The sequence below is a fragment of the Panthera onca genome, chromosome A3 (genome assembly GCF_046562875.1).
Source record: "Panthera onca isolate mPanOnc1 chromosome A3, mPanOnc1 haplotype 2, whole genome shotgun sequence".
NCBI lineage: Eukaryota > Metazoa > Chordata > Mammalia > Carnivora > Felidae > Panthera > Panthera onca.
Genome location: NC_138341.1, coordinates 105,059,746 through 105,085,207, shown reverse-complemented (window position 1 = coordinate 105,085,207; position 25,462 = coordinate 105,059,746). Strand labels below are relative to the sequence as shown.

The 25,462-nt window shown below is 37.9% G+C and overlaps 1 protein-coding gene across 15 annotated transcripts in view; it reads left to right on the top strand.

The window, feature by feature from the left end:
- PLCB4 (phospholipase C beta 4) overlaps positions 1 to 25,462 on the top strand; it is a 420,239-nt gene that overhangs the window by 345,279 nt on the left and 49,498 nt on the right. For all 15 annotated transcript variants that reach the window (XM_078444273.2, XM_078444271.2, XM_078444272.2 and 12 more), the window contains 8 exons: positions 1,339 to 1,374; positions 3,558 to 3,699; positions 4,318 to 4,402; positions 4,744 to 4,868; positions 7,042 to 7,093; positions 21,013 to 21,115; positions 22,438 to 22,602; positions 25,135 to 25,339. In XM_078444273.2, the coding sequence (XP_078300399.1) occupies positions 1,339 to 1,374; positions 3,558 to 3,699; positions 4,318 to 4,402; positions 4,744 to 4,868; positions 7,042 to 7,093; positions 21,013 to 21,115; positions 22,438 to 22,602; positions 25,135 to 25,339 (913 nt within the window). The remainder of the gene's footprint in view (positions 1 to 1,338; positions 1,375 to 3,557; positions 3,700 to 4,317; positions 4,403 to 4,743; positions 4,869 to 7,041; positions 7,094 to 21,012; positions 21,116 to 22,437; positions 22,603 to 25,134; positions 25,340 to 25,462) is intronic.

Genomic DNA, 25,462 nt, shown 5'->3' with positions numbered 1-25,462 from the left:
CATCACCTCACATAATTACGTGTGTGTGTGTGTGTGTGTGTGTGTGTGTGTGTGTGTGGTGGGAACATTTAAGATCTGCTCTCTTAGCAACTTTCAAGTATATGATGCAGTGTTATTAACAATAGACACCATGCTGTAAACTAAATCCCCAGAACTTACTACTCTTGTAACTGGACGTTTGTCCTCTTTGATCAACATCTCATTCCTCCCACCTCCTAGCCCTTGGCAAAGTGGCTGGTTTTTGACTGCTGTTGATTAAACGAGTGGAGACTCAAGAGTGTCCATTGGACTGGTAGCATGGAGGTCATTGCTGACTTGAAAAGAGAAGTTTCAATAGAGTGGTGGGGGCCAATGAAGCAGATGGATATGAATAAGTGGAGACTATACTTTTGTTCTAAGTAATCTTTACATCCAACATGAGGCTTGAACTCATGACCCCGAGGTGTGTACCAACTGAGCCAGCCAGGCATCCCAAGTAGAGACTATACTTTCGAGAAGTCTTGTTGTAAAGGGAAGCAAGAAATAAGCTGGTGGCTAAAGGCAATTTGAGAAGTCAAAGGAGTGTTATTTTTAGAATGAATGAATCTGAAGTAGGTTTGCAAATATTGCACATGGCACCATGGAGAAGGAGAGATTAGTCTTGCCAGAGAGAGAGAGGATAACTGCCTGTTAGTTCCCTGAGGAGGTAAGAATGGAATGGTATGGTGGTGATGTGAGGGTGTGGTCTTTGATGGGAGCAGGGATCCCATCATTGAAGACAGTGAAGAATGCATGGGTATATGTATTTTGTAGTAGGAAAATGGGAGAGTATTTGAAGAGCAAAGCAAAAGAGACACTTTCATCATACCCACCCTTGTCTGATAGTATTTTGACTACTTGGATACTACTGGATGCTTACCAAGACTCAGTGTTTACCTTGATGCTACCTTACCACATAAAGCCTTTACCAATGTCCAGACATGAGTGTTGAATTGCCACAGAGTATCCATTCATGCTTGCCTGCCCTTTACGTGTCAGAAGAGTTGGCCACAATTATTTCCCAAACCCCATGACTAAATAATTGATTAAAGTACTAAAAGGGAAACATCTGAATAGGCAAAGACTATCAACAAAGGAGAGATAGCGTTAGGATTTGCTTTTCTGGTATGTATGACAGGCTGTTGTATTTTTCCAGTACTTGCTTTCGCCAAGGCCTTATGTCCTCAATAACTTTCCACCTTAACAAATAGAATAACAAGCTTACATATATCTATTTAAATATTTGCATACATATGGCTAGTAAATTTGGAATTTTGCCCTTTAGAAAAGTAAACAAATTTTTGTCTTTCTCTAATTTAGGCTTCAGATGACCTTGAACATGAAATCAACAAAAAGGTAAAAAAATTTCCTTGTGCAGTTTGTTTATTATGAAATACCATATGTAGCTTTCTAATATTGAACAGTTTGTACTAAATGTTAACTCTATATCTCCCCCTTCCCAATGGAATATCAGACTTACTATTTATGAGTATAATATTTACATGCTTAATGCATCTAATTATAAGAGTTTTCAAAAGAAAGAATTTTTCACAGTGATGAAATGATTAAATCCTGATGAAAATCACAAAACCAGGGCAGGTGAATAAGATGATTTCCCTAAAAATAAGTGTTTAGTGCAGTCAGGCACTTAGTTGACATTAGAGATTTCATTCCTATAATAGGAGTACATAATCATCAACACATTGAATCTGAAAATAAAAATGACCTAAGAGGTCATCAGATCTATCTGATAGTATACTAGCAAGGTGACCTTGGTTCTGACTACACTAGCATTTTAAAAGATCATTAGTTAATTTCACACTACATACATTTTGGACCTGTATTGGTTGTTACTAGATATCGACTTTATTATAAGGAAAGTAAAGATACATTTTTAGTTTCTTTTGCCCTCTTCAGCATTCTTCAGGATATCACAGTGGTTTTATTGAGTAAATACACATGGTTTATTATAGTAATGATACTGATGGCAAAGACAAAAATTTGCCTGGAAATTTAATCCCCATACTTGAGAACTTCAGAATATCATGTCTGGCTGTCTGTGGGGCCCTGTCTTATTTGGAGTGAGGCTCTATCTTCTTACTGTCTATATAGTAAGTTTGGAGTAGTTATGGACATGTCTGATCTCAGACCCTCCCATGACATTCATGAAATTCTCTTTTAGAATGTCATAAAGTATTGGGGTCGACAAAGCAGGGGTTGATGTTTGGTCCCTACTGTGTGTTAGCTAAGTAGCTGTGACCAAATTATTTTAATCCTCAAGGCCCTAGTGTTCTCACATGGTCAGTGGGTGGGACTCTAATTTTTATTCCACATGATTACTGGCAGTAATGAAGTTGTGTGTGCAGGAATTCAGCCCAGTGCCCAACGTGTTGTCCTGGTGTCACTTATTATCATTAAACACCCAAGAAAGGAATCAGACATAGTCTCTGCACTTATTTGAGTGGGCGAGACATATAAAGAAATGGCTAAAAATAAAAACGAGTTATATTATTTGATTATTTATCTCAGGTTTTTATTGGTGAAATCAGTTTGATGATTTAGAATGCTCAGATTATTAAGTCATCAGATAAGAAAATCTGAGCATTTAACTAATGAACGGATTCACATAACTGAGCAGTTCGGTTTGTCCTCCTGTATCAGTCTCTGCAGGAAATTTAGGTTTTCAAAGTTCTCAACAAAATGTTGATCATTTGCATTATTTTTTGATGTTTTTTTTTTCTGTTCTGACTTACCAAGAAATAAATCAAAGTAATTTTTCTTGTTTCCTCTCTGTAAAATGATGCAGTGTTGACATGTCCTATGTAGTGGGTTATCAGATTATTTTCAGAATAACCTCTTTAAAAAGATACTGTAAACTACTTACATATGTGGCTTCAATTCTAGACCATTGTTAAGCAAAGTGTGGTCCCCAGACAAGCCACATCATTAGTACTTAAAAATGCTGTTAAAATGGAAATACTGGGCCTCACCCCACAGTCACTTCATTGTAAACTCTGAGCATGAGGTCTAAGACTTTATGTTTTAACAAGCCCTCCAGGGATTCTGATACACACTGAAGTTGTTTTTCCACTTTCTGTCACAATTTGTGAAATTAGAAATGATAATATATGCCATATATATTTCATAGATTGTTGTGATCCTCAGTATACATTCTTGAATATTTTAAAGTAGTTTTGAAATCTTAAAAAAAATGTAAGATAAGCCTTATATTTTATTATGATCTCCTTTTATGTTATTAGGGACTATGATAGACATGAACTTGTTTTTTTAAGTGGGCTCCACCCCAACATGGGGCTCAAGCTCACAACCCTGATATCAAGAGTAACATGCTCTACTGACTGAGCCAGCCAAGCGCCCCTGAACATGAACTTTTATAATGATCCTTTAGCAAAGTAGAGGAAGAAAAGGTCTTTATCTTTCAATTGGTGTGTGCAGATCATCTTTAGTGAGGATGTCTGTAGCATGCATCTGTCCCACTGAAGTCCTCAATGTGCATATTCCTTTCCTTGTGCTTATAGGGCCTGGTTACTGTAGAAGATGAACAGGCATGGATGGCATCTTATAAATATGTAGGTGCTACCACTAATATCCATCCATATTTGTCTACAATGATCAACTATGCACAGCCCGTAAAATTTCAAGGTTTCCATGTGGCTGAAGGTAACCCCAAAGGTTAAATTATCTTGCCTTTGTTGCCTGCTTTTACTATGCTGATGAGCTGTGATCTGACTTGTCACCATTGTCTTTTCTGGGTATAGGGGCTGTTCTACCTTATTTTTGTGCCACAGACCATGCTCTTACCCACGTGTTTAGCACGCAGTGGCATTGCCTTGTCATGCCCTACATCATCCACAAGGTGGCTCTGAGATACTGTGGATTGGTTAGCATTAGTAGAGCTTAGTATTGCTTTTTGCGTTAAATGTATTTTCATAAGATCTCTCTTAATCAAAAACCTGACCTCCAAAAATGTATATTTTTAAACTTTCATAATCATTTGTGGTCTGGAGAAGCCACCATTGCCATCCAATATAAATATTTCAGGGGTGGCTGTGGAGGACATGTACACATAATTTGTTTAATGACGCCAAATTTAATCCATCACTATTTAAGTCAGCTGTGTCTGTCCACAGGACATTAATGAAAGTAGGAGCTGCAGATACAGTAATGGAACATCTGCCTCCAAAGCCTTGTGATTTGGGATGTAATTACATTTATTGCTTGTCTTTCCGTGAGGTTGGGTGGGACCATCACTGAATGCATCTTTATTTTTCTTTACAGAGCGCAATATTCATTATAATATGTCTTCTTTTAATGAGTCCGTTGGTCTAGGCTACTTGAAGACACACGCGATTGAATTTGTGAAGTATCCTTATGTAGTGAATAGAACGAACGGCTGCTGTGCTTTGGGTTTGGCAGTAATCTCTAAAGCAGATAAATGCCTAATAGATAATTGTGGTTGTAGAGTTAATAAAATAATATGTGTGAAACACCTCTGCAACTGTGAAAATCTGCCCAAATGTGAAATGTTTTTATAGTCTACACAGTGGACTATGGTCTTTCTCCTAAGCACCACTTACAAATGTGAAATTTGCTGTTATCTACATTTTGTTATCGTTGGTCTAGACCATTGTTGTTTTAGGTCTTTGTTTATTCATTGCTTCTGGAATACTCTTTTTTTTCCATTCTCCTTAATAAGTTACACAGTTACAACAAACGGCAAATGAGCCGCATTTACCCCAAGGGAGGCCGGGTCGATTCCAGTAATTACATGCCTCAGATTTTCTGGAACGCTGGCTGCCAGATGGTTTCGCTCAACTATCAGACCCCAGGTAGGAACTGATGTCCAGTGACCTCGAATTCCAGGAGAACATTTTGACAGGATGGTGCCAACAGTTGCTATCAGTTGGCCGTGGGCATTTTTTTAAAGGAAGCAGACATATGGCAAAACAATGTGATGTTGGATTTATGTAATGGTGAGATATGAAAAACCCAAAATAGAGCCATAAAAAGGGTAGAAAGCAAAATATTTTGGTTTAAATTGAATTTCTCTTCATAAATACCACAACCAATCTGCCAAACATTGTCCCCTTTTCCAGAATATTTCTAATTTTTCTAGTTTTTGGATCAAACTTATCTTCATTTTCAAAGGCCAAATTAAATGGGAAAAATTTGAGTCTCTCTATATAATAACGGTGACTCATTTCTCCCTTGGAAAGTACCCTTCCCACTGTTAACATTCAGCAGATATCAACACAGTGGCACCTCACCATAAAAGTACAGAAAAATATTCTAGCATGGACTCCAATTAAAACAGTGTGTAAAGATTCATATATTCACAGAGGTACTAATCTATAACTTAATCTTCCAAAGTATACCCAAAGGCAAGTTTCCAATATATGATCTTCTTCCCGTCCAGAAGGAGAGGAGTCAATTTTTTAAATGCATAAACAATTTTTAAAAACTTTTTGGAGTTTGCTTCAGAGCCTAGGATCACAATTTTAAGATTAGAGGTAGAGAAACACTGGACTCTAGTTATCTACCTAAAAGAGGTAAGATAATAGGCCACAAAACTGATTCACGTGCTGTGGTTAATTCCATAGTGTGGTCCTTAAAATTGGTAAAACAAAGCAAAATAAAAACCTTTTCTTGTTCAGTCCTTTGCTATATAAGGAGATGCCTCCCATGTTTCCTGATTTGGGAGTATTTTCCTTTTCTAGTCCATCTACCATACTTTGAGGACTTTTTTTTTTTTATGTTTATTTTGAGAGAGGGCACACGTGAGCATAAGCGTGAGTAGGGGAGGGGCAGAGAGAAAGAGGGAGAGAGAGAGAACCCAAGCAGGTTTCATGCTGTCAGTGCAGAGCCCAACAGGAGGCTCAGTATTACAAACCATGAGATTATTACCTGAGCTGAAATCGAGAGTCAGACGCTCAATAGACTGGGCCACCCAGTTACCCCCATACTTTGAGAATTTCTATCCTCCTTGTTCCCTATTATCTGGACTGATTGAAGGGTCTTTTGACTTTCATCCCTTTGCCATAAGTGTGGCCTGACTGTATTTCCTTCTCCTCAGTGGGGGTTAAATGGAGTTAAATGTCTGTACAGCATCCCTATCAATCCTTGCTATGTTAAACTATGACCAGGTACCAGTATAATCCCATAGTGTTTATAACAGAGGCAAAAGGGTACAGATGATTTTACTTTTAAAAAAAAGGAGGGGGGAGGTCAAGTTGTATTTTCAGTTTTAGTGAGTCAGTCCATTATATGGGTTAAATGATCCTAGATCCTAAACCAGTTGATTCACTAGGTCACCTTAGGTTTTATTTTATAATGTTAGGATTAATTAACCACAACATGTTGAAAAAGAAAAAAATATCCATCAGCTTATTACTTTTCTAATGAAAAAAGAAAAGATTGTATCTACTTGCAAGAGAAAAATCATAAGCCATGCCCTGCCAGCATAGGCCCCACTGGAAGAATTCTCCCTAAATCTAAAAGTAGGAACAAGCCACCAATTTTTACATGATGCTATCTATTTTGGGTTTTTTTTTTTATTGTTTTTAACCAAATTTTCTACTCCTGTGACCCTACTGGATATCTCCAGCATACCTTCCCTCTGTGATCATGAGGCACATTCTCCCCAGCTATATCAAATTGGACATCTGTACTTTCAACACTCATGGAACTGACTCGTATATTGAATCCAATATATTGAATACATACAGAATCTATTATATTGAATCTGACTCATATATTGAATCCAATTTTTAAAGCAATTGTACCATGATTTTTGTGAAAACACATTTGATGTTTAACTTAAACACGAGATGATTTCAACATGGAAGAGAGTTGTGTGCTCTAAACAGACCCAGAAGTACCTTGCCACGTTAAAAAGGACATTTCGGCCTAGGATCAGTATCTGATTTCCATTGTTTAAAATCACCCAGCGTGATCTTCTTTGTCCACGAGATGAGATGCTAAATTATTTTTGTCTCTTGACAGATTTAGCGATGCAATTGAATCAGGGAAAATTTGAGTATAATGGATCATGCGGGTGAGTAATGTGATTTAAACTGCTGTCACCGTGTTCCTGAACTCTATACTATAGCTATGATGAAACTGTGTCATTTTTAACTAGGGGCTGCTCAATTTAAGCTGGGTTTGTGGGATGGGATAGATACAAATGAAATCCCTAAATAGATTCTATTTGCAAGTATACATGCTTCATCTACCCAACTTACTAAGCAGATTTGCAAAAAGTTTTTTGAAAAAAAAATTGAACCATAAGTTAAGTGGTTTATCATACACACTCTAGAATTTAATTCTCTCACTTTTGAGGTCAATAGTGGAGGTTTTTACGGCTATGACAGATAATGATCCCTGCTCACTTGGACATTACCTGGAAATATGAATATTAGCTATATGTATTTTGCCTAGGACCCATAGAGGAATGAAGGTGATTTAGTATATAATGAAGTCATGGGTGTCAATATGAATTTAACACACCTAGGCAGAAAGCTTTGTCCTATCTTGATCCTTTTGCATGTCTTGTAAATAGCAGTTGTCAAAAAAATCATGCTACATATATTGTCTAGTTTACTTCACTGGCATTCTTTAAAATGTGTGAACCACAGAGTGAAATAGGAAATGTTAATTCCACTGAAACACTGAAAGGTTAAATGAAAATGTGAAGTTAAATTCTGTAGAGATGAAAAAACACCCGTGTCGCCATTTTTTTTTTCCCTCCATGCATCTGTCCCAGAGCCTCTAAATTAATCCAGCAAGGTACCACCCCATCCATAATACTCCTGGCAGGAAGTTCTTGCCCTCCCTGGTTGAATACCTCATTTTTATCACAAAAAAACAGCCAGTCAAGATAAAATTTTTCAGCAGTTGTGGGTTCGAAGTGCACACTCACACCTCTTCCTGCTTACCAGATGGCTCTCTGCCAGCGTACCTACGCCCCTGAGTGATGGTCCTATTCTCCAAATCACCTGGGACACATGTATCTGGGAAATACATTATATTTTCCTCTGCTGTGTGCTTTGAAAGAAATTAAAATTGTACACCTTGAACTAGTACGTTCTAGGTCAATGATAAAAGGAAATAAAAACTATGTAGTTCAAAAGAAAACCACTAAATACGCATTCCAGAGTTTTTTAAAGCTGTTTTGTTGCTTTAATGCAAAATGTTCATAACCAGGAGATTGTGCAGATAAATTGATGGATGGACCCCCAGTGGCAGGCTGAGGCAGTGAGGCTGCAAGGGACAGGTGCGGCCTGGTGGTTAAAGCTCAAGTCTAAAGCCCAGCTTTGAGCCCCAGCTCCTGGGCATGCTAGTTGCATTGCCCTGGCAGGTGTGTGAAACTCTGGGCCTCGATTTTCTGCTCCATAAAATGAAGACAGTAATACCTACCTCGCCGGGTTTGTTGCAGCGGCTTGGTAAGGATGAATGGGAGTGTGTATGAATGTACTTTGTGAACTGCAAGTTTCTGTGCAAAGGGAGGCTTAAGAAAAGCTTAAGACCTTATGGCTGATCACAAAACTGAGGCCAGAAAAGAGTAAATAAGAGCTGTGTCCAAATCGGGCCTTTACAGAGTCCAGGGAGACATCCACAGCCCTTGTGGTTCACACCATACCTCAGTCAGCCCTGGTGGGGCTCCCTCCTTGGAACCTTCCCTGGGGCCTAGTAACACTAAAGTTTTCCCCTTTTGCCTCAGCTGTCCCAGGGCTAGTACTTAAGGAGGGGAATTGTTTCCAGATAAAGAGGTCCCAACAGGAGTTGTACAGTTACCCTCCATTTCTTTACAGGAGTTTCTGTTTCACCGTGGTTATGATCTGTGTCTTGTTTTTATGCACCATTGTTGATTTTAAAGTGCGTTCACAAACAAGGACAGTGCTCCCATAGCCCGAATTCTGTGATGAAGTGTCTGAGATGATGTGACCAAAAGCCGAAGTCCCACCAGAGGGGCTAGAAAATTAGGATCGTTCAGCAAGACAGCCCAACTTGAAGAGGCATTGATGATAATGATCAGTCACATGTCACCACCCCCAACCTTTCCCTTTTCCCTACACTCAACCTGGAGGCAAAAATTGTCGCCCACAGGAAAAAGGGAACAAATCTTTCTCAGTTGTGTGTTTCTCTGCTCCTCCATGATGGAATCATCATGGCTGGTAGACACAGGGCTGGCCACACAGGGTGCATTTCCACGGAGCGAGGGCATCAAAGGCACTCTGGCTTTGACTACATTTCCCCTGTAATTCTCCCACCCCCCTGCAGGGTCTTTTTAAAACCTCCTTGTTGGGTTGGCTGAGGGTTGGGTTTCTGTAAAGAGGCTTTTGGTACCTTTTTAGACTTATGGTAGCAACAGTAGCTGTTTTATATAGAACATTGGCATGGAAGCAAACGTGTATAATTTCTGAATCTATCAACATTAACAAAACATTGGGAGCCTGTCTCGGGATCCCTGTCTGCTCTGTGGGCTGATGTTTTGGGAAGCCATGCCATTGGGCTCAGTAAGTGTGATTTTTAGTAGGAAAGTGAGCAGTAGTTTATAACAGACTCATTTTTAAAGGTGTAGACATGGGAGGCATTTCTATAATTCCTAATAAAACAAAATAGAGCAAATTAATTTCTCAAGCCTGCAGGCTTTCACAGAAAATTGGATGATGGGGTCGGCCAGGCAGAGTCAGAGCCCTGCGAGGTGGCATCCATGCCAGCACAGTCACCACCACGGTCCTTTAACCACCTGGGAGAGATGACCGGGAGATTGTGATCTAAAACCTGAGAGACGACTCTGCCTGGTGCACCTGCCCCTGGTCTCTGCAAAATCAAAACAACTCCTGTGGCTTTTACAGTGCAAATGTTTCTTCCCATACAAACTGTATCACTCGTTCTCTGAGCAGAAGCTCCTTGAAAATAAGAAGCGGAGGAGCCAAGATGGCGGAACACTGTGGAAGTTTTTGTGTATCTCGCGTCCATGAAATACAGCCAGACCAACACTAAACCATCCTACACACCTAGAAAACTGATTGGAGGATTAACACAACAATCTGCACAACCTGAACCACAAAATTCAGACGGAGAAAAAATTCATTTTTATTTTCAATTTTTATTGAAAATATTTTTCTTTAATTTTTATTACTATGAAACAGGGAGGGTGCTGTCGAAAAAAACCACCAGACGCCAAATAGAAGCGAGGCAAGATTTTATTCACGGCCGGGCCAAACCTGATCTCCTGATCTTAAGGAGAAAAGTGCAGAGAATGGCCCCGAACAAAGGCAGCAGTGGGCTTATATGGATTTTAGCAAGTCAGAATACATCATTATTTGGTTAACCAATTACAATTTACAGCATTTCATGGTAGCCAATTATATTGTGACACACAGATATCAGTTTTGGCGGGAACCTATCAATTTAAAGATCTTTGTCCTAAGAGGTTTTAAAATGACCAATCATAGTTAGACACCTGAGATGCTGTAGGGCAGTGAGTATGTGACTTTTTACATGTTGGTCTTGCCTAGGCCAGATCAGTAGAGGGGGTGGGGGAGCGTTTTGCATCCTAAGTTATCTATTTAGCAAGCAGGCAAGGTCACAGAAGTGAGATAGGGTGGTTAGCAATTTCCAATAACCCTAATAGGGAACTACATAAGGCTTTTATCTCAACTATTCATGAAAGATGAATTTAAGCCGAACTTACATACAATAAGCTTTCTGATATCTTATAAGTTGACCTATTAAAACTATATTTTTTACTTTTGTGTAAATTTTTTCAAATTCTATTTTATTTCCATCATTTTATTTTAGTCTACTTCAGTGTATTAACCTTTTCAAATTTTCAAACAATTTCCTTTTTTTCTTGTTTTCTCTTTTCGTTTGTTTTCTTTTTCTTGAATGCAGAAACAGAAAAACTTCACTTTTACTTTCAGTATATATTAAAAATATTTTTATTTAAAATTTTTACTATATTTTTTGCTTTTATGTAAATTTTTTCAAATTCTATTTTACTTCCATCATTTTATTTTAGTCTACTACAGTGTAATTCTTCAAATTTTCAAATGATTTCCTTTTTTTTATCGTTTTTCTCTTTTTCATTTCTTTTTTCTTAAATACAGAAAGAAAAAAATCATTTATTTTTAATTTTTATTAAAAATACTTTATTTTTTTCTACTATATCCTTTAGTTTTGTGTATATTTTTTAAGTTCTATTTTACCCCCCATCATCTCATTTTAGTCTACCTTAGTGTATTCATTTTTTCACATTCCCAAATGATTTCCTTCCCCCCCCCCTCACTTTTTTTTCTCTAATCTGTCAAACCACTTGCAACACCCAGACCAAAACACACCTAGGATCTAGCGTCATCTATTCCATTTGCGTGTGTGTGTGTGTTTAACTTTTAATTTTAATATTTTTTTAATTTTAATTTTTTTTAATTTCAATTTTTCTACCTCATTAATTCCTTTTCTCCCTTCAAAATGACAAAATGAAGGAAATCACCCCAAAAGAAAGAGCATGAAGAAATGACAGCCAGGGATTTAACCAACACAAATACAAGCAAGATGTCTGAACCAGAATTTAGAATCACAATAATAAGAATACCAGCTGAATTGAAAATAGATTAAAATCCCTTTCTACAGAGATAAAAGAAGTAAAAAATAGAATAAAATTAAAAATGCTATAACTGAGCTGCAATCATGGATGGATGCAGTGGCAGCAAGGATGGGTGAGGCAGAACAGAGAATCAGTGATGTAGAGGACAAACTTAAGAGAATAATGAAGCAGAAAAAAAGAGGGAGATTTAAGAGCAAAAGAGCACGATTTAAGAATTAGAGAAATCAGTGACTCATGAAAAAGGAATAACATCAGAATCATAGAGGTCCCAGAAGAGGAAGAGAGAGAAATAGGGGTAGAAGGGTTATGTGAGCAAATCATAGCGGAAAATTTTCGTAACCTGGGGGAAGGCACAGACATCAAAATCCAGGAAGCACAGAGGACCCCCCCCCCATTAGATTCAACAAAAAGTGACCATCAACAAGGCCTATGATAGTCAAATTCATGAAATACTCAGGTAAGGAGAGAATCATGAAAGCAGCAAGGGAAAAAAAGTCCCTAACCTACAAGGGAAGACAGACAAGGTTTGCAGCAGACCTATCTACAGAAACTTCGCAGGCCAGAAGGGAGTGGTAGGATATATTCAGTGTGCTGAATCAGAAAAATATGCAGCCAAGAATTCTTTATCCAGCAAGATAGAATTCAAAATAGAAGGAGAGATAAAAAGTTTCCCAGACAAACAAAAAGGAGTTTGTGACCACTAAACCAACCCTGCAAGAAATTTTAAGGGGGACTCTCTGAGGGGAGAAAAGATGAAAAAAAAAAAAAAAATATATATATACATATATATATATATATTTGTGTATATATATACATATATATGTATATATATACACACACATACACATATATAAATACCAAAAGCAACAAAGATTAGAAAGGACCAGAGAACACCACCAGAAACTCCAACTCTACAAGCATCATAATGGTAATAAATTCATATCTTTCAGTATTCACTCTAAACGTCAATGGATTCAATGCTCCAATCAAAAGACATAGGGTAATAGAATGGATAAGAAAACAAGACCCATCTATATGCTGTTTACAAGAGACCCACTTTAGACCTAAAGACACCTTCAGATTGAAAATAAGGGGATGGAGAACCATCTATCATGCTAATGGTCAACAAAAGAAAGCCGGAGTAGCCATACTTATATCAGACAATCTAGACTTTAAAATAAAGACTGTATCAAGAGATGCAGAAGGGCATTATATCATAATTAAGGGGTCTGTCCACCAAGAAGACCTAACAGTTGTAAACATTAATGTGCCAAATGTGGCAACACCCAAATATATAAATCAATTAATCACAAACATAAACTCATCAATAGTAATACCATAATAGTAGGAGACTTCACCCCACTCACAGCAATGGACAGATCATCTAATCAAAAAATCAAGGAAACAATGGCTTTGAATGACACACTGGACCAGATGGGCTTAACAGATGCATTCAGAACATTTCATCCTAAAGCAACAGAATATACATTCTTCTCCAGTGCACATGGAACATTCTCCAAAATAGACCATATACTGGGACACAAATCAGCCCTAGTAAGTACAAAAAGATCGAGATCATACTGTGCATATTTTCAGACCACAATGCTATGAAACTGGAAATCAACCACAAGAAAAAATTTGGAAAGCTAACAAATACTTGGAGACTGAAGAACATCCTACTAAAGAATGAATGGGCTAACCAAGCAGTTAAAGAGGAAATTAAAAAGTATATGGAAGTCAGTGAAAATGATAACACCACAACCCAAAACCTCTGGGACGCAGCAAAGTTGGTCATAAGAGGAAAGTATATAGCAATCCAGGCCTTCCTAAAGAAGAAGAAAGATCTCAGACACACAACCTAACCTTACGCCATCAGGAGCTGGAAAAAGAAGAACAAATAAAACCCCAAACCAGCAGAAGACAGGAAATAATAAGGATTAGAGCAGAAATTAATGCCATCGAAACCAAAACCAAAAACAAAAACAGATCAACGAAACCAGAAGGTGGTTCTTTGAAAGAATTAACAAAAATGATAAACCACTAACCAGTTTGATCAAAAAGAAAAAGCGCCTAAATAAATAAAATCAAGAATGAAAGAGGATAGATCACAACCAACACAACAGAAATAAAAACAATAATAAGAGAATATCATGAGCAATTATATGCCAATAAAATGGGTAATCTGGAAGAAATGGACAAATTCCTAGAAACATATACACTACCAAAACTGAAATAGGAAGAAATAGGAAATTTGAAGAGACCCATAACCAGTAAGGAAATCGAATTAGTAATCAAAAATCTGCCAAAGAACAAGAGTCCAGGGCCAGATGGCTTTCCAGGGGAATTCTACCAGACATTTAAGAGTTAATACCTATTCTCTTGAAGCTGTTCCAAAAAGTAGAAACAGAAGGAAAACTTCCAAACTCTTTCTATGAAGCCAGCATTACCTTGATTCCAAAACCAGACAGACCCCACTAAAAAGGAGAACTATAGACCCAATTTTCCTGATGAACATGGATGCAGAAATCCTCAACAAGATATTAGCCAACCGGATCCAACAATGCATTAAAAAAATTACTCACCACGATCAAGCAGAGTTTATACCTGGGATGCAGGGCTGGTTCAATATCCGCAAAACAATTAACATGATTCATCACATCAATAAAAGAAAGGGCAAGAACCGTATGATCCTCTCAATAGATGCAGAGAAAGCATTTGAGAAAATACAGCATCCTCTCTTGATAAAAACCCTCAGCAAAGTAGGGATAGAAGGAGCATGCCTCGAGATCATAAAAGCCATATATGAAAAACCCAATGCTAATATCATCCTCAATGGGGAAAAACTAAGAGCTTTCCCCCTAAGGTCAGGAACACGACAGGGATGACCACTCTCACCACTGTTATTCAACATGGTATTGGAAGTCTTAGCCTCTGCAATCAGACAGCACAAAGAAATAAAAGGCATCCAAATCGGCCAGGATGAGGTCAAACTTTCAATCTTCGCAGATGAAATGATACGCTATGTGGAAAACCCAAAAGATTCCACCAAAAAACTGCTAGAATTGATTCATGAATTCAGCAAAGTTGCAGGATATAAAATCAATGCACAGAAATCGGTTGCATTCCTATACACCAACAATGAAGCTACAGAAAGAGAAATCAAGGAATCGATCCCATTTACAGTTGCACAAAAAAAACCATAAAATACCTAGGAATAAATCTAACCAAAGAGGTGAAAAATCTATATACTGAAAACTATAGAAAGCTTATGAAAGAAATTGAAGAGGACAAAAAAAATGGAAAAAGATTCCATGCTCCTGGATAGGAAGAACAAATATTGCTAAAATGTCAATACTACCCAAAACAATCTACATATTCCATGCAATCCCTATCAAAGTAACACCAACATTCTTCACAGAATTAGAACAAATAATCTTAAAATTTGTATGGAACCAGAAAAGACCCCGAATAGCCAAAGCGATCTTGAAAAAGAAAACCAAACCAGGAGGCATCACAATCCCAGACTTCAAGCTATACTACAAAGCTGTAATCATCAAGACAGTATGGTACTGGCATAAGAACAGACGCTCAGATCAATGGAACAGAATAGAGAATCCAGAAATGGACCCACAAACGTATGGCCAACTAATCTTTGACAAAGCGGGAAAGAATATCCAATGGAATAAAGACAGTCTCTTCAGCAGGTGGTGCTGGGAAAACTGGACAGCAACATGCAGAAGAATGAACCTGGACCACTTTCTTACACCATCCACAAAAATAAACTCAAAATGGATGAAAGACCTAAATGTAAGACAGGAAGCCATCAAAACTGTAGAGGAGAAAGCAGGCAAAAACCTCTTTGATCTTGGCCACAGCAACTTCTTACTCAACATGTCTCCAGAGGCAAGGGAAACAAAAGCAAAAATGAACTCCTGGCACCTCATCAAAATAAAAAGCTTCTGCACAGTGAAGGAAACAATCAGCAAAACTAAAAGGCAGCCGACAGAATGGGAGAAGATATTTGTAAATGACGTATCAGATAAAGGGTTAGTATCCAAAATCTGTAAAGAACTTATCAAACTCAACACCCAAAAAAAAAAAAAATGCAGTGAAGAAATGGGCAAAAGACATGAATAGACACTTCTCCAAAGAAGACATCCAGATGGTGAACAGACACATGAAAAAATTCTCAACATCACTCATCATCAGGGAAATACAAATCAAAACCACAATGAGATACCACCTTACACCTGTCAGAATGGCTAACATTAACAACTCAGGCAACAACAGATGTTGGCAAGGATGCAGAGAAAGAGGATCTCTTTTGCATTGGTGGTGGGAATGCAAGCTGGTGCAGCCACTCTGGAAAACAGTATGGAGGTTCCTCAAAAAACTAAAAATAGAACTACCCTACGACCGAACAATTACACTCCTAGGTATTTATCCAAGGAATACGGGTGTGTTGTTTCGAAGGGACACATGCACCCCCATGTTTATAGCAGCACTATCAACAATAGCCAAAGTATGGAAAGAGCCCAAATGTCCATCGATGGATGAATGCATAAAGAAAATATGGTATATATATGCAGTGGAGTATTACTCAGCAATCACAAAGAATGAAATCTTGCCATTTGCAACTATGTGGATGGAACAGAGAAAGACAAAAATCATATGACTTCACTCATGTGAGGACTTTAAGAAACAAAACAGATGAACATAAGGGAAGGGAAACAAAAATCATATAAAAACAGGGAGGGGGACAAAACAGAAGAGACTCATAAATATGGAGAACAAACTGAGGGTTACTGGAGGGGTTGTGGGAGGGGGGATGGGCTAAGCGGGTAAGGGGCACTAAGGAATCTACTCCTGAAATCATTGTTGCACTATATGCTAACTAGTTTGGATGTAAATTTTAAACAATGAAAAAATAAAAAAAAATTAGATGATGGGTATCAAAATAGTAGGATGTTTTATGATTCAGTGATGCACACTTTTTGTGGAACTTGTGTCTTGAAATCCATGACATCTTATAGTTAAAATCAACCATTTTGCTTTCTTGTTGGTAAAGGAAATAATGGAGTGTTGAACAGTTGATGCTATCTCGGGTGTGTTCAGACAGGTTGTCCTTCCTTATGACCCCATCTTCTGATTCTTATGACTCCTGTCTAACCACCCAGCTGAAGGCCTTTCTTCTCTTCCTCTCTTGCCTTCTGAGTCCCTACAAAAGGCCACAGAAAATCCTTGGATCCCTTCAAATGTCACTGGCTTTGGCCTATCCCCTTGTCTATCACACAGACCTGGATGCTTGGAATGAATTAATTTTCTATACCAAAAAATACCAGGTGGGACCAGCTACCTAGTTTGTGGGGCCCAGGGCAAACTGAAAATGAGGGCCTCCTTGTTCACAAATTATTAAGAATTTCCAGACAGTGGCTGCAGAGCATGAAACTAAGCACAAAACCCTTCTGAGTTCAGAGCCTTGTGGAACTACACAGGTCCCATTGATTCCCGGGGGTCCCTGGCAGTGACTGACAATCTCTGCTGCATCAGCAGGCCACCACAGACCCAGAATTAATACTCCTTCAAGACGAGCTGGCTCAGTGTCAGCCCCAAGCCAAGGCTTACCTTGTGGCCTGTCAAACTTCTACATGCTTTCTTTTATTTTAAAGTATATATACATTACACTGAAGGCTGCCTGCTTTGGAGAATTAGACTTCAGTTTCTTGCCCTTTTCCCCTGGCATTTCTTATTTTGGATCAGTTCATTTTCTGACAGATTAGTTTCCTTCTAAGCAGATATGGGAGCAGGGAACATAGAAGAATGTTTTTGGCAGCAGGAATTCATCAATACCCCAATTTTGTGTTTCTGGTGAGAAGAGTCCCTTCAGAAATGGCTGCAGGGAGTGCGGAATACTGAATCTCCAGACAGCCATTGCCCACTCATCTCTCAGGAGGAAGAATCCCTCATTCCATGCAACTGGAATCCAAATGCTCCCATTATCAGCTAATTCTGATACTTTGCAGAAGCCAGTGGGCTTCGCTTGAAGTAGTGCATGTGATATTGTAGCTGAGTCTTCAGGTTTTTCTGTGTCATCATAGTTACCAGTGACTAACACTAGCCACAAAAAAGGCCCAAATCTAAATCTCTGTGAATATAGAAAACAGTATCTTTTTTGTGCAGTGAGAGCTTTTAAAGTAATGTTTTGGGTTGCATTCCCTTGGGGACAGGTAAAAGTTCAAAATCATCATTTATGTTTGAATGATTCTGAAGACTCTTTATACCCCTGATTTAAAAATCAGTGTTGTCCCCTGGAGGTTCTTTATTGAAGATAACATCAAAGTTGAATGTGGGGTTATTTTCTTTAACATTTATTCAAACTTAGAAGATAGCAATGAATGGCAACTGTCTCAAAGCCAAAAAATAAAATGTGACTTGGAATTTTTCTTTAAGGAGAAATGTCACACCTCAGAATCCTTTTTGGTTATATTTTAAAAGATAATAAATTTGACATCATCTAGAGTTAAAATTAGTAAATGTTATGCTCCTAAAGAATGGGAAAGATTTGATCCCTCTAATTATGATTCTTTTACACTTAAAAGTAAATTCATTGTTTTGGGGAAAGTGCTTTTATTGCCCTTTATCTGCAGTTTGTCTGAGTATGGAATTTTTCTATCTTCAGCTATAGGCCTTTCTAACAAAAAAATTTTTTTTTAGAGAGATGACGTTGTCTGATACTAGTTCAGGGTGGTTATGGAATCTGGCTGCGGTATGAGTATGTGACTGTAACCAAAGGGCATGAGGGGCAGACATTGTGTAGTTAGGTCAATTTCAAAACATTTTCCTTACCTCAAAAAGAAAACTCATACCCTTGAGCTATCACCTCCCAATATCCCCTGCTCCCTATCCCCAGCCTTAAGCAACCATGATTGACTCTCTGTCTCTGCATTTGTCTCTACAGCACATTTTATATAAATGGATTCTTATAATACATGGTGTTTTGTGACCAGCTTCTTTCACTTAGCCTCATGCTTTCAGGGTTCATCTGTGCTGTAGCAGGTATCAGTACTTTATTTCTTTTTATTGTTGACTAATTTCCCATTGTGTGGATATACCACATATTGTATATCCATTCATCTACTGATGAACTTTTGGACTGTTTCCATCTTTTGGTTATTCTGAATGATGCTCCTATAATAGTCACAAAGAAGTTTTTGGATAGGTATGTTTTTATTTTTCTTGGGTGTATACTAAGAGTGGAATTGCTGAGTCATATGGCAACTTTATATTTAACTGTTGGAGGAACTGCCAGACTGTCTTCCAAAAGCACTGTGTCACTTTACATTCCCACCAACAATGTAGGAGGGTTCCAGTCCTGATCAACACTTCTATGTCGTTGTCAACACTTACTGTTATCTGACTCGTTTACTATAGCCATCCTAATGTGTGTGTTTAGTGACATATCGTTTTGATTTGCATTTTTCTGATAATCAGTGATACTAAGCATCTTTTCATCTCCTTTTTGGCCATTTGTTTCTCTTATTTGGAGAAATGTGTATGCAGATCACTTGCCCATTTTTTAACTGGGTTATTCTTTACATTTTCTAGACACAAACCCCTTATCAGATAATATATGATTTGTGAATTTTCCTCCCATTCTATGGCTTGTTGATTCACTGTCTTGATAGTGTCCTTTGAAGAGCAAAAGTTTTTATGATAAGGCTGAGTTTATTATTATTTTATTGTTGTTGGTGGTGCTTTTTGGTGTTATATCTAAGATCCATTGCCAAGTCCTAAAGATTTATCCCTATGTTTCTTCTAATGATTTTATCATTTTGGCTCTTATATTTTTGTCTTTGATCCACTTTGAATTAATTTTGGTACATGATGTTAGAAGGGCCAATTTTATTGTTTTGCATGTGGTGGTTAGAGTTGTCCCAGCAACATTTGTTTAAAAGAATATTCCTTCCCCCGTTGACTATTGTGAGTATCTTTGTCAATAACCAATTGACCGTAGATATATGAATTTATTTCTGGATTCCCAGTTCTGTCTCATTGATTTATATGTGCATCCTTATGCCAGTACTACACTATCTTGATTACTGTTGCTTTGTAGAAAGTTTTGAGAATTAGGAGACTTTCAAGTTTGTTTTTCTTGTTCCACATTCCTTGGCTATTCTGAGTCCTTAAGTTTCCATATTAATTTTAGGATCACCTGTTAATTTCTAAAGAAGTCAGTTGGGATCTGGATAGGGATCAAATCTGTATATTAGTCTGGTGAAATAGTGCCATCTTAGCCATAGTAAGTCTGGTGGTCCATGAACACAAGATGTTTTCCCATTTACTTAGGCCTTCTTTATATCTTTCAACAATATTTTGTAGTTTTCAAAGTACATGCACTTATTTTCTTAAAATGTATTCCTAAGTAATTCTTTTTTGGTGCTATTATAAATGGAATCTTCCTAACTCATTTTTGGAATGTTCATCGCTGGTGTGTAGAAATACAATTGATTTTTGTATATTGATTTTGTATCCTGCAGCCTTGCTGAACTCATTTACTAGTTCTAATCATTTTTTAGTTGATTCCTTAGGTAGATTCCTTTAGTAGATTCTGTATGCAAGATCATGTCATCTGTGAATAGAAGTTGTTTTACTTCCTTTTTTCCGTCTAGGTAACTTTTATTTCATTTTCTTGCCTAATTGCGCTGCCCAGAAATGGGGAGGTAATTACATCTTTATGTTCACCTGCCTCTAACTGAAATTGCCTGGTTCTTTTGACTGTGAACATAGACAACAATTCACAGTAATATTAATGGTACCTGTGACTCTGACACCAAATGTAAACCAAATATTTTCATATCTCATTACTGTTGGTATAGATCTCACAAAATATTTTTATGCATACCGGTACTTTGAAATTATATTTATTAACTTGGCATTATATCTCATAATTTAATGTAGTAATTAAAACACAGAGAAGTAGAATATCATGTACCCTTCATATTTTAATAACTATAGCTCATATAGTTGGTTTTTCATTGTTGTTCTTTGAGTTTTATTTTGTGCATATAAGAGTAAATATCTAAAGAGTTCCATGACAAAAAAAGTTCAAGAGAATGTAATAGTATCAGGAAGTCCTAGATGTCAAGGAGCCTGAAATCTAAAAATCATTCCTTCTTTCCTGCTTCTCTTTAGGATTATCCCTAGGACAGGAATAGTTTCTTCAGTCCTTAGAATCATCTGCCTAAAAGTCGAGCTCCTAACTTAGATATGGGGAAAAGGAAGTACTTAGTGTCCTGAAGCAAGGGTATTACAATCTTTGTAAACACAACTAATAAACTCTTTCTATGCTTTTGTCCCACCAGGTACCTTCTCAAACCAGATTTCATGAGACGGCCCGATCGAACATTTGATCCCTTCTCTGAAACTCCTGTCGACGGGGTTATTGCAGCCACTTGCTCAGTGCAGGTAAGGCCCCTGCTGTCCACAGTATTCTATAAATGTGTATGCAGATGGCCCTGGAAAAGACTTAAAATATCACAGTAAAATATTTTATGCCAAGATGTAGGATCCATGTGTTGCTCTCAGCTTTGACTCAAAATGCCCCCTTCTTAAGAGATACATTTTGGTCACTAGTAAAACTATTAGCTACTTTTAGGAAGACATCAGATCAAAAAAGTACCTAGTGGAAGATGTGAAGCAATAGGAACTGTCATTCGTTGCTGACGAGACTGCAAAGTGACGCTGCTTACCCTACAATCCAGCAGTCATGCTCTTTGGTATTTACCCAAATGAATTGAAAACTTACATCTACACCAAAACCCATGCAGAGATGTTTTTAGTGCTTTGTTCATAATTGCCAAAAACTGGAGGCAACCAAGACATCCTTCAGTAGGTAAATGGATACGTAAGCTGTGGTACAGCCAGATGATGGGATATTATTCAATGCTAACAAGAAATGAGCCGGCAAGTCATGAAAATAAATAGAGGAAACTTAAATGCTTATTACTAAGTTAAAGAAACAAATGGAAAGACTATATACTGTATGATTCCAACTACGTGACATTCTGAAAAAGTCAAAACCATCAGTTTCTCATATGTGCACATAAGTCCAAACTGATCTTATTATACACTTTAAATATGTACAGTTTATTGTGTGCTAGTTTTACCTTAAAAAAAACTTTCAAAATTATCAGGTACTCAATATTATGGAAATGATAAGTGGCTGTAGTCCTTTGGAAAGTAAATGAAAAATAGTCTCTCCATGGCGTTACAATAGATGGAATTTAATGCTGGTCTTTATAAATCTGTAACACTGACCATTGTCAATATTGGTAAAGGATAAGGGGCAAATTTTAGCATTCCTTTTTTCTTCAGTGTGTCTCTTTCCCAGACTTATAAAAGAATTCAGTAAGGTATGAAATGGCAGAATTTCAGAGCTATGATGGGATCCTAGAACATATTTGAACCCTTAACTTCATTTCATACATGTGGGCACTTAGGTGGAATTAAGCTGCTGTAGACATTATTATTTTTTTTTTTTGTATTATATGGTTTATTATTTTTTTCTTCTTTCTTTCTATAGATGGTTCTCAAAGTCAGAACCTCTGTCTTGAGTTTTTTTGAATATACTACTTGCTCAATAGTGTTTTAATTTAGTAAGCAATGAACATATTATTTTCATAGATAACTAAAATTTCTAAAGATGGACAGAAAATTTCTTCTAGATTATTCTTTGCTCTTGATAATTACACAGACTTCTCTCTTATCCTATTTCTGTGTTGCTGCAGGTCATATCAGGTCAGTTTTTATCAGATAAGAAAATTGGTACATATGTAGAAGTGGATATGTATGGTTTACCCACTGACACCATACGTAAGGAATTCCGAACTCGCATGGTGATGAACAATGGACTCAATCCAGTTTACAATGAAGAATCATTTGTGTTTCGGAAGGTAGGGCATTTCCAATGTGTCAGACTCGCTCTGCTAAGTTAGGGGCCACAGTTTAGTGTATAGACACTATATGACATAGGGGCAGTTAGGCAACCCAAAATGTCTCCTTTTTCTCTTCTTTCAGTGGATGAGTTCTAGAGATGACATGTGATTGTTGTTATGTTTGTCCTTGTCCTTTCGGCTCCCCTTTCCTCCTCCAAGGAGCCCACCTTCTGTGTGGCAATGCTCACGGTCCAGGTTCGCAATCTCTTTAGAATGTGTCCTCACAGATGGACATCATCCTACACTGGAGAGTTCTGTTCTGCCAAGGCAGCTGCTGGTAACTTGCAGTGCTCCTTTAGCCAAGAGGACAGGTAGGATGGTGCACCCAAAAGGCCAATAACTGTCCTTAACTAGGCCAGTTGGTATTGTCCTATGCTTCCAGAAAGCATGTCACCTGTTGCCACCCCCACAGTCTGTTTTGGGTTTGGGGGAGGTTTCCTAATTCTATATCTTGATCCTAAGACCAATCACAGCCATTCTCTATAATGATTCAGTTTTTAATCTTGTAATAATTTTCCCTTTGTTTCTCTTTTGTCAGTGTAAGATGTATTGAAAACCCCATGCATTGGTTGTGTTGTCTCCAAGAATATCTGGTTTTCTTTCTCACTTGCTTTATTATCCTATCCAAAATAGTTTCTCACTGGAAACTAATTTGACAATAAATTTCATATATTTAAAAAAAAAAAAAACTTAACAGAAACCCATGGGGGAGGGGAAGGAAATAAAAAAAGAGGTTGAAGTGGGAGAGAGAGCCAAAGCATAAGAGACTCTTAAAAACTGAGAACAAACTGAGGGTTGACTGGGGGGTGGGAGGGAGGGGGAGGATGGGTGATGGGCGCTGAAGAGGGCATCTTTTGGATGAGCACTGGGTGTTGTATGGAAACTAATTTGACAATACATTTCATATATTTAAAAAAAATAGTTTCTCACTTCTTCTTTAGGCAGAGATTTTCCAGGTGTTTCTGCTCCATTTGCATGTCCCACAACACAGATAACTGGCTTCTTATCTTAACAAAAGTGAGGATTAGCAGCTTCAGAATAGGCTAACTGGTTTACAGAAACCAGGTTACAGAAGATCAGTAGTTCAATGAAACAAGCCATTGTGAGATCCACGCCCTCCACCATTATCCGTGCAACCCCCACTATGACCTTCTCTTCTATAGTCAAACTGTACTGTAAATTGCATACACACCTCTCATGGGCCTTTTTTTCCCCCTGGTTTTTTATACTTTGTTGTAGCTGGATCTGTTGTCAGTGTAGCCAGTGTGCTTTGGCAGAATGAATAATCCCTACACACATTTGTAGAGGTTCAGAAATTTGACTTCAGGCATTCTTTATTTTTGATGAGTAAGGAAATATCAAACTTGGTTTTTACATATAGCATTACTGGCCCCAGAAACGAGATGCCAGGTCTGTATCCTTCTCTGTTCTTTAGAAGTTAAAGAAGGCAACCAGTCCATTGTCTAGCTTCAGGCACAATGCTTAAACTAGCCAAGATGTCTTGGTTGTTCTTAACCAATGAAAAGTCATTCCTGATTAAAAACATTTGATTTCCTTTTGTCATGTTGCTATTTTATATGTGAATTAGGATTCTGCTATCTGAGCTTAGATTTTATGTCCATTTATTCATTTTGGAGATGGTTGAGAGTAAATGTCTTGGATCATTAATGTTTTTCGCTGCCACATATCACTGTATTTTGTATCCCAAAATCTATTAAAAACTGAGAAGTGCAAGAGAAAGGGAAAATCCAAATTTCTACATACATTGTCCTTTATATGCAAAGCGTTTCTTCAGAGATACTTTCCATAATCTTAAAAACAGAGCTGGATGTCAGAAGCAGCCCAGGTAGGAGACAAACCACAGGATTCAAAGTCAAGAGCCCCAATTCCGGGCCCAGATGTTACAGTCTCTGACATTAAGGAAAGTCACTTGATCTCTCAGGGTCTCCCTTTAAAAACAAAACAAAACAAAACAAACTTTATTTATTTTGAAAGAAAAAGCACAAGTGGGAAAGGGGCAGAGAGAGAGGGCAGGAGAGAATCCCAAGCAGGCCCCATTCTGTCAGTGCAGAGCCCAGTGCACAGCTCCGTCTCATGAATGGTGAGATCATGACCTGAGCTGAAATCGAGAGTCTGATGTTTAACCGACTGAGCCACCCAGGCGCCCCTCTCAAGGTCTCCTTTTTCTTGTCCACTACATGCATAGAGATTGGGAAAGATGACAAGGGTTGGACTCATAATTTTTCACAACCATTTCATCTAAAAATTTCAATGAGATGATTTCCAGGAAACCTGTTCAATTGCTTTCTCAATGGCTTGGACACTACAGTTTGTACAGTGTACTTCAGGAATGCAAATTGATCACGGGCATCGTTTCACCATAAAGGCACATTTAAGAGCAGTGTGGATATGGTCCAGATTCCTAGAGTCAGGGCTCTTGGGAGCTGCTTTCCAAAAAAATCCATGAAAGGTATCATTCTTTGTTTGCAGGTGATCCTCCCTGACCTGGCAGTCTTGAGAATAGCTGTGTATGACGACAACAATAGGCTGATAGGCCAGAGGATTCTTCCGCTGGATGGCCTCCAAGCAGGTTATCGACACATTTCTCTTCGAAATGAGGGAAATAAACCATTATCACTACCAACAATTTTCTGCAATATTGTTCTTAAAACATATGTGCCTGATGGATTTGGAGGTAAGTTAAGAAGTCCAGATTTTAGGATCAGAAAAAATTTCACCGGTGGTTAAAAATATATATACCTGTTCCTACCAGTGCAGCCAACCCTTATAGCCACAAAGAAATCAAGGATAGATAATA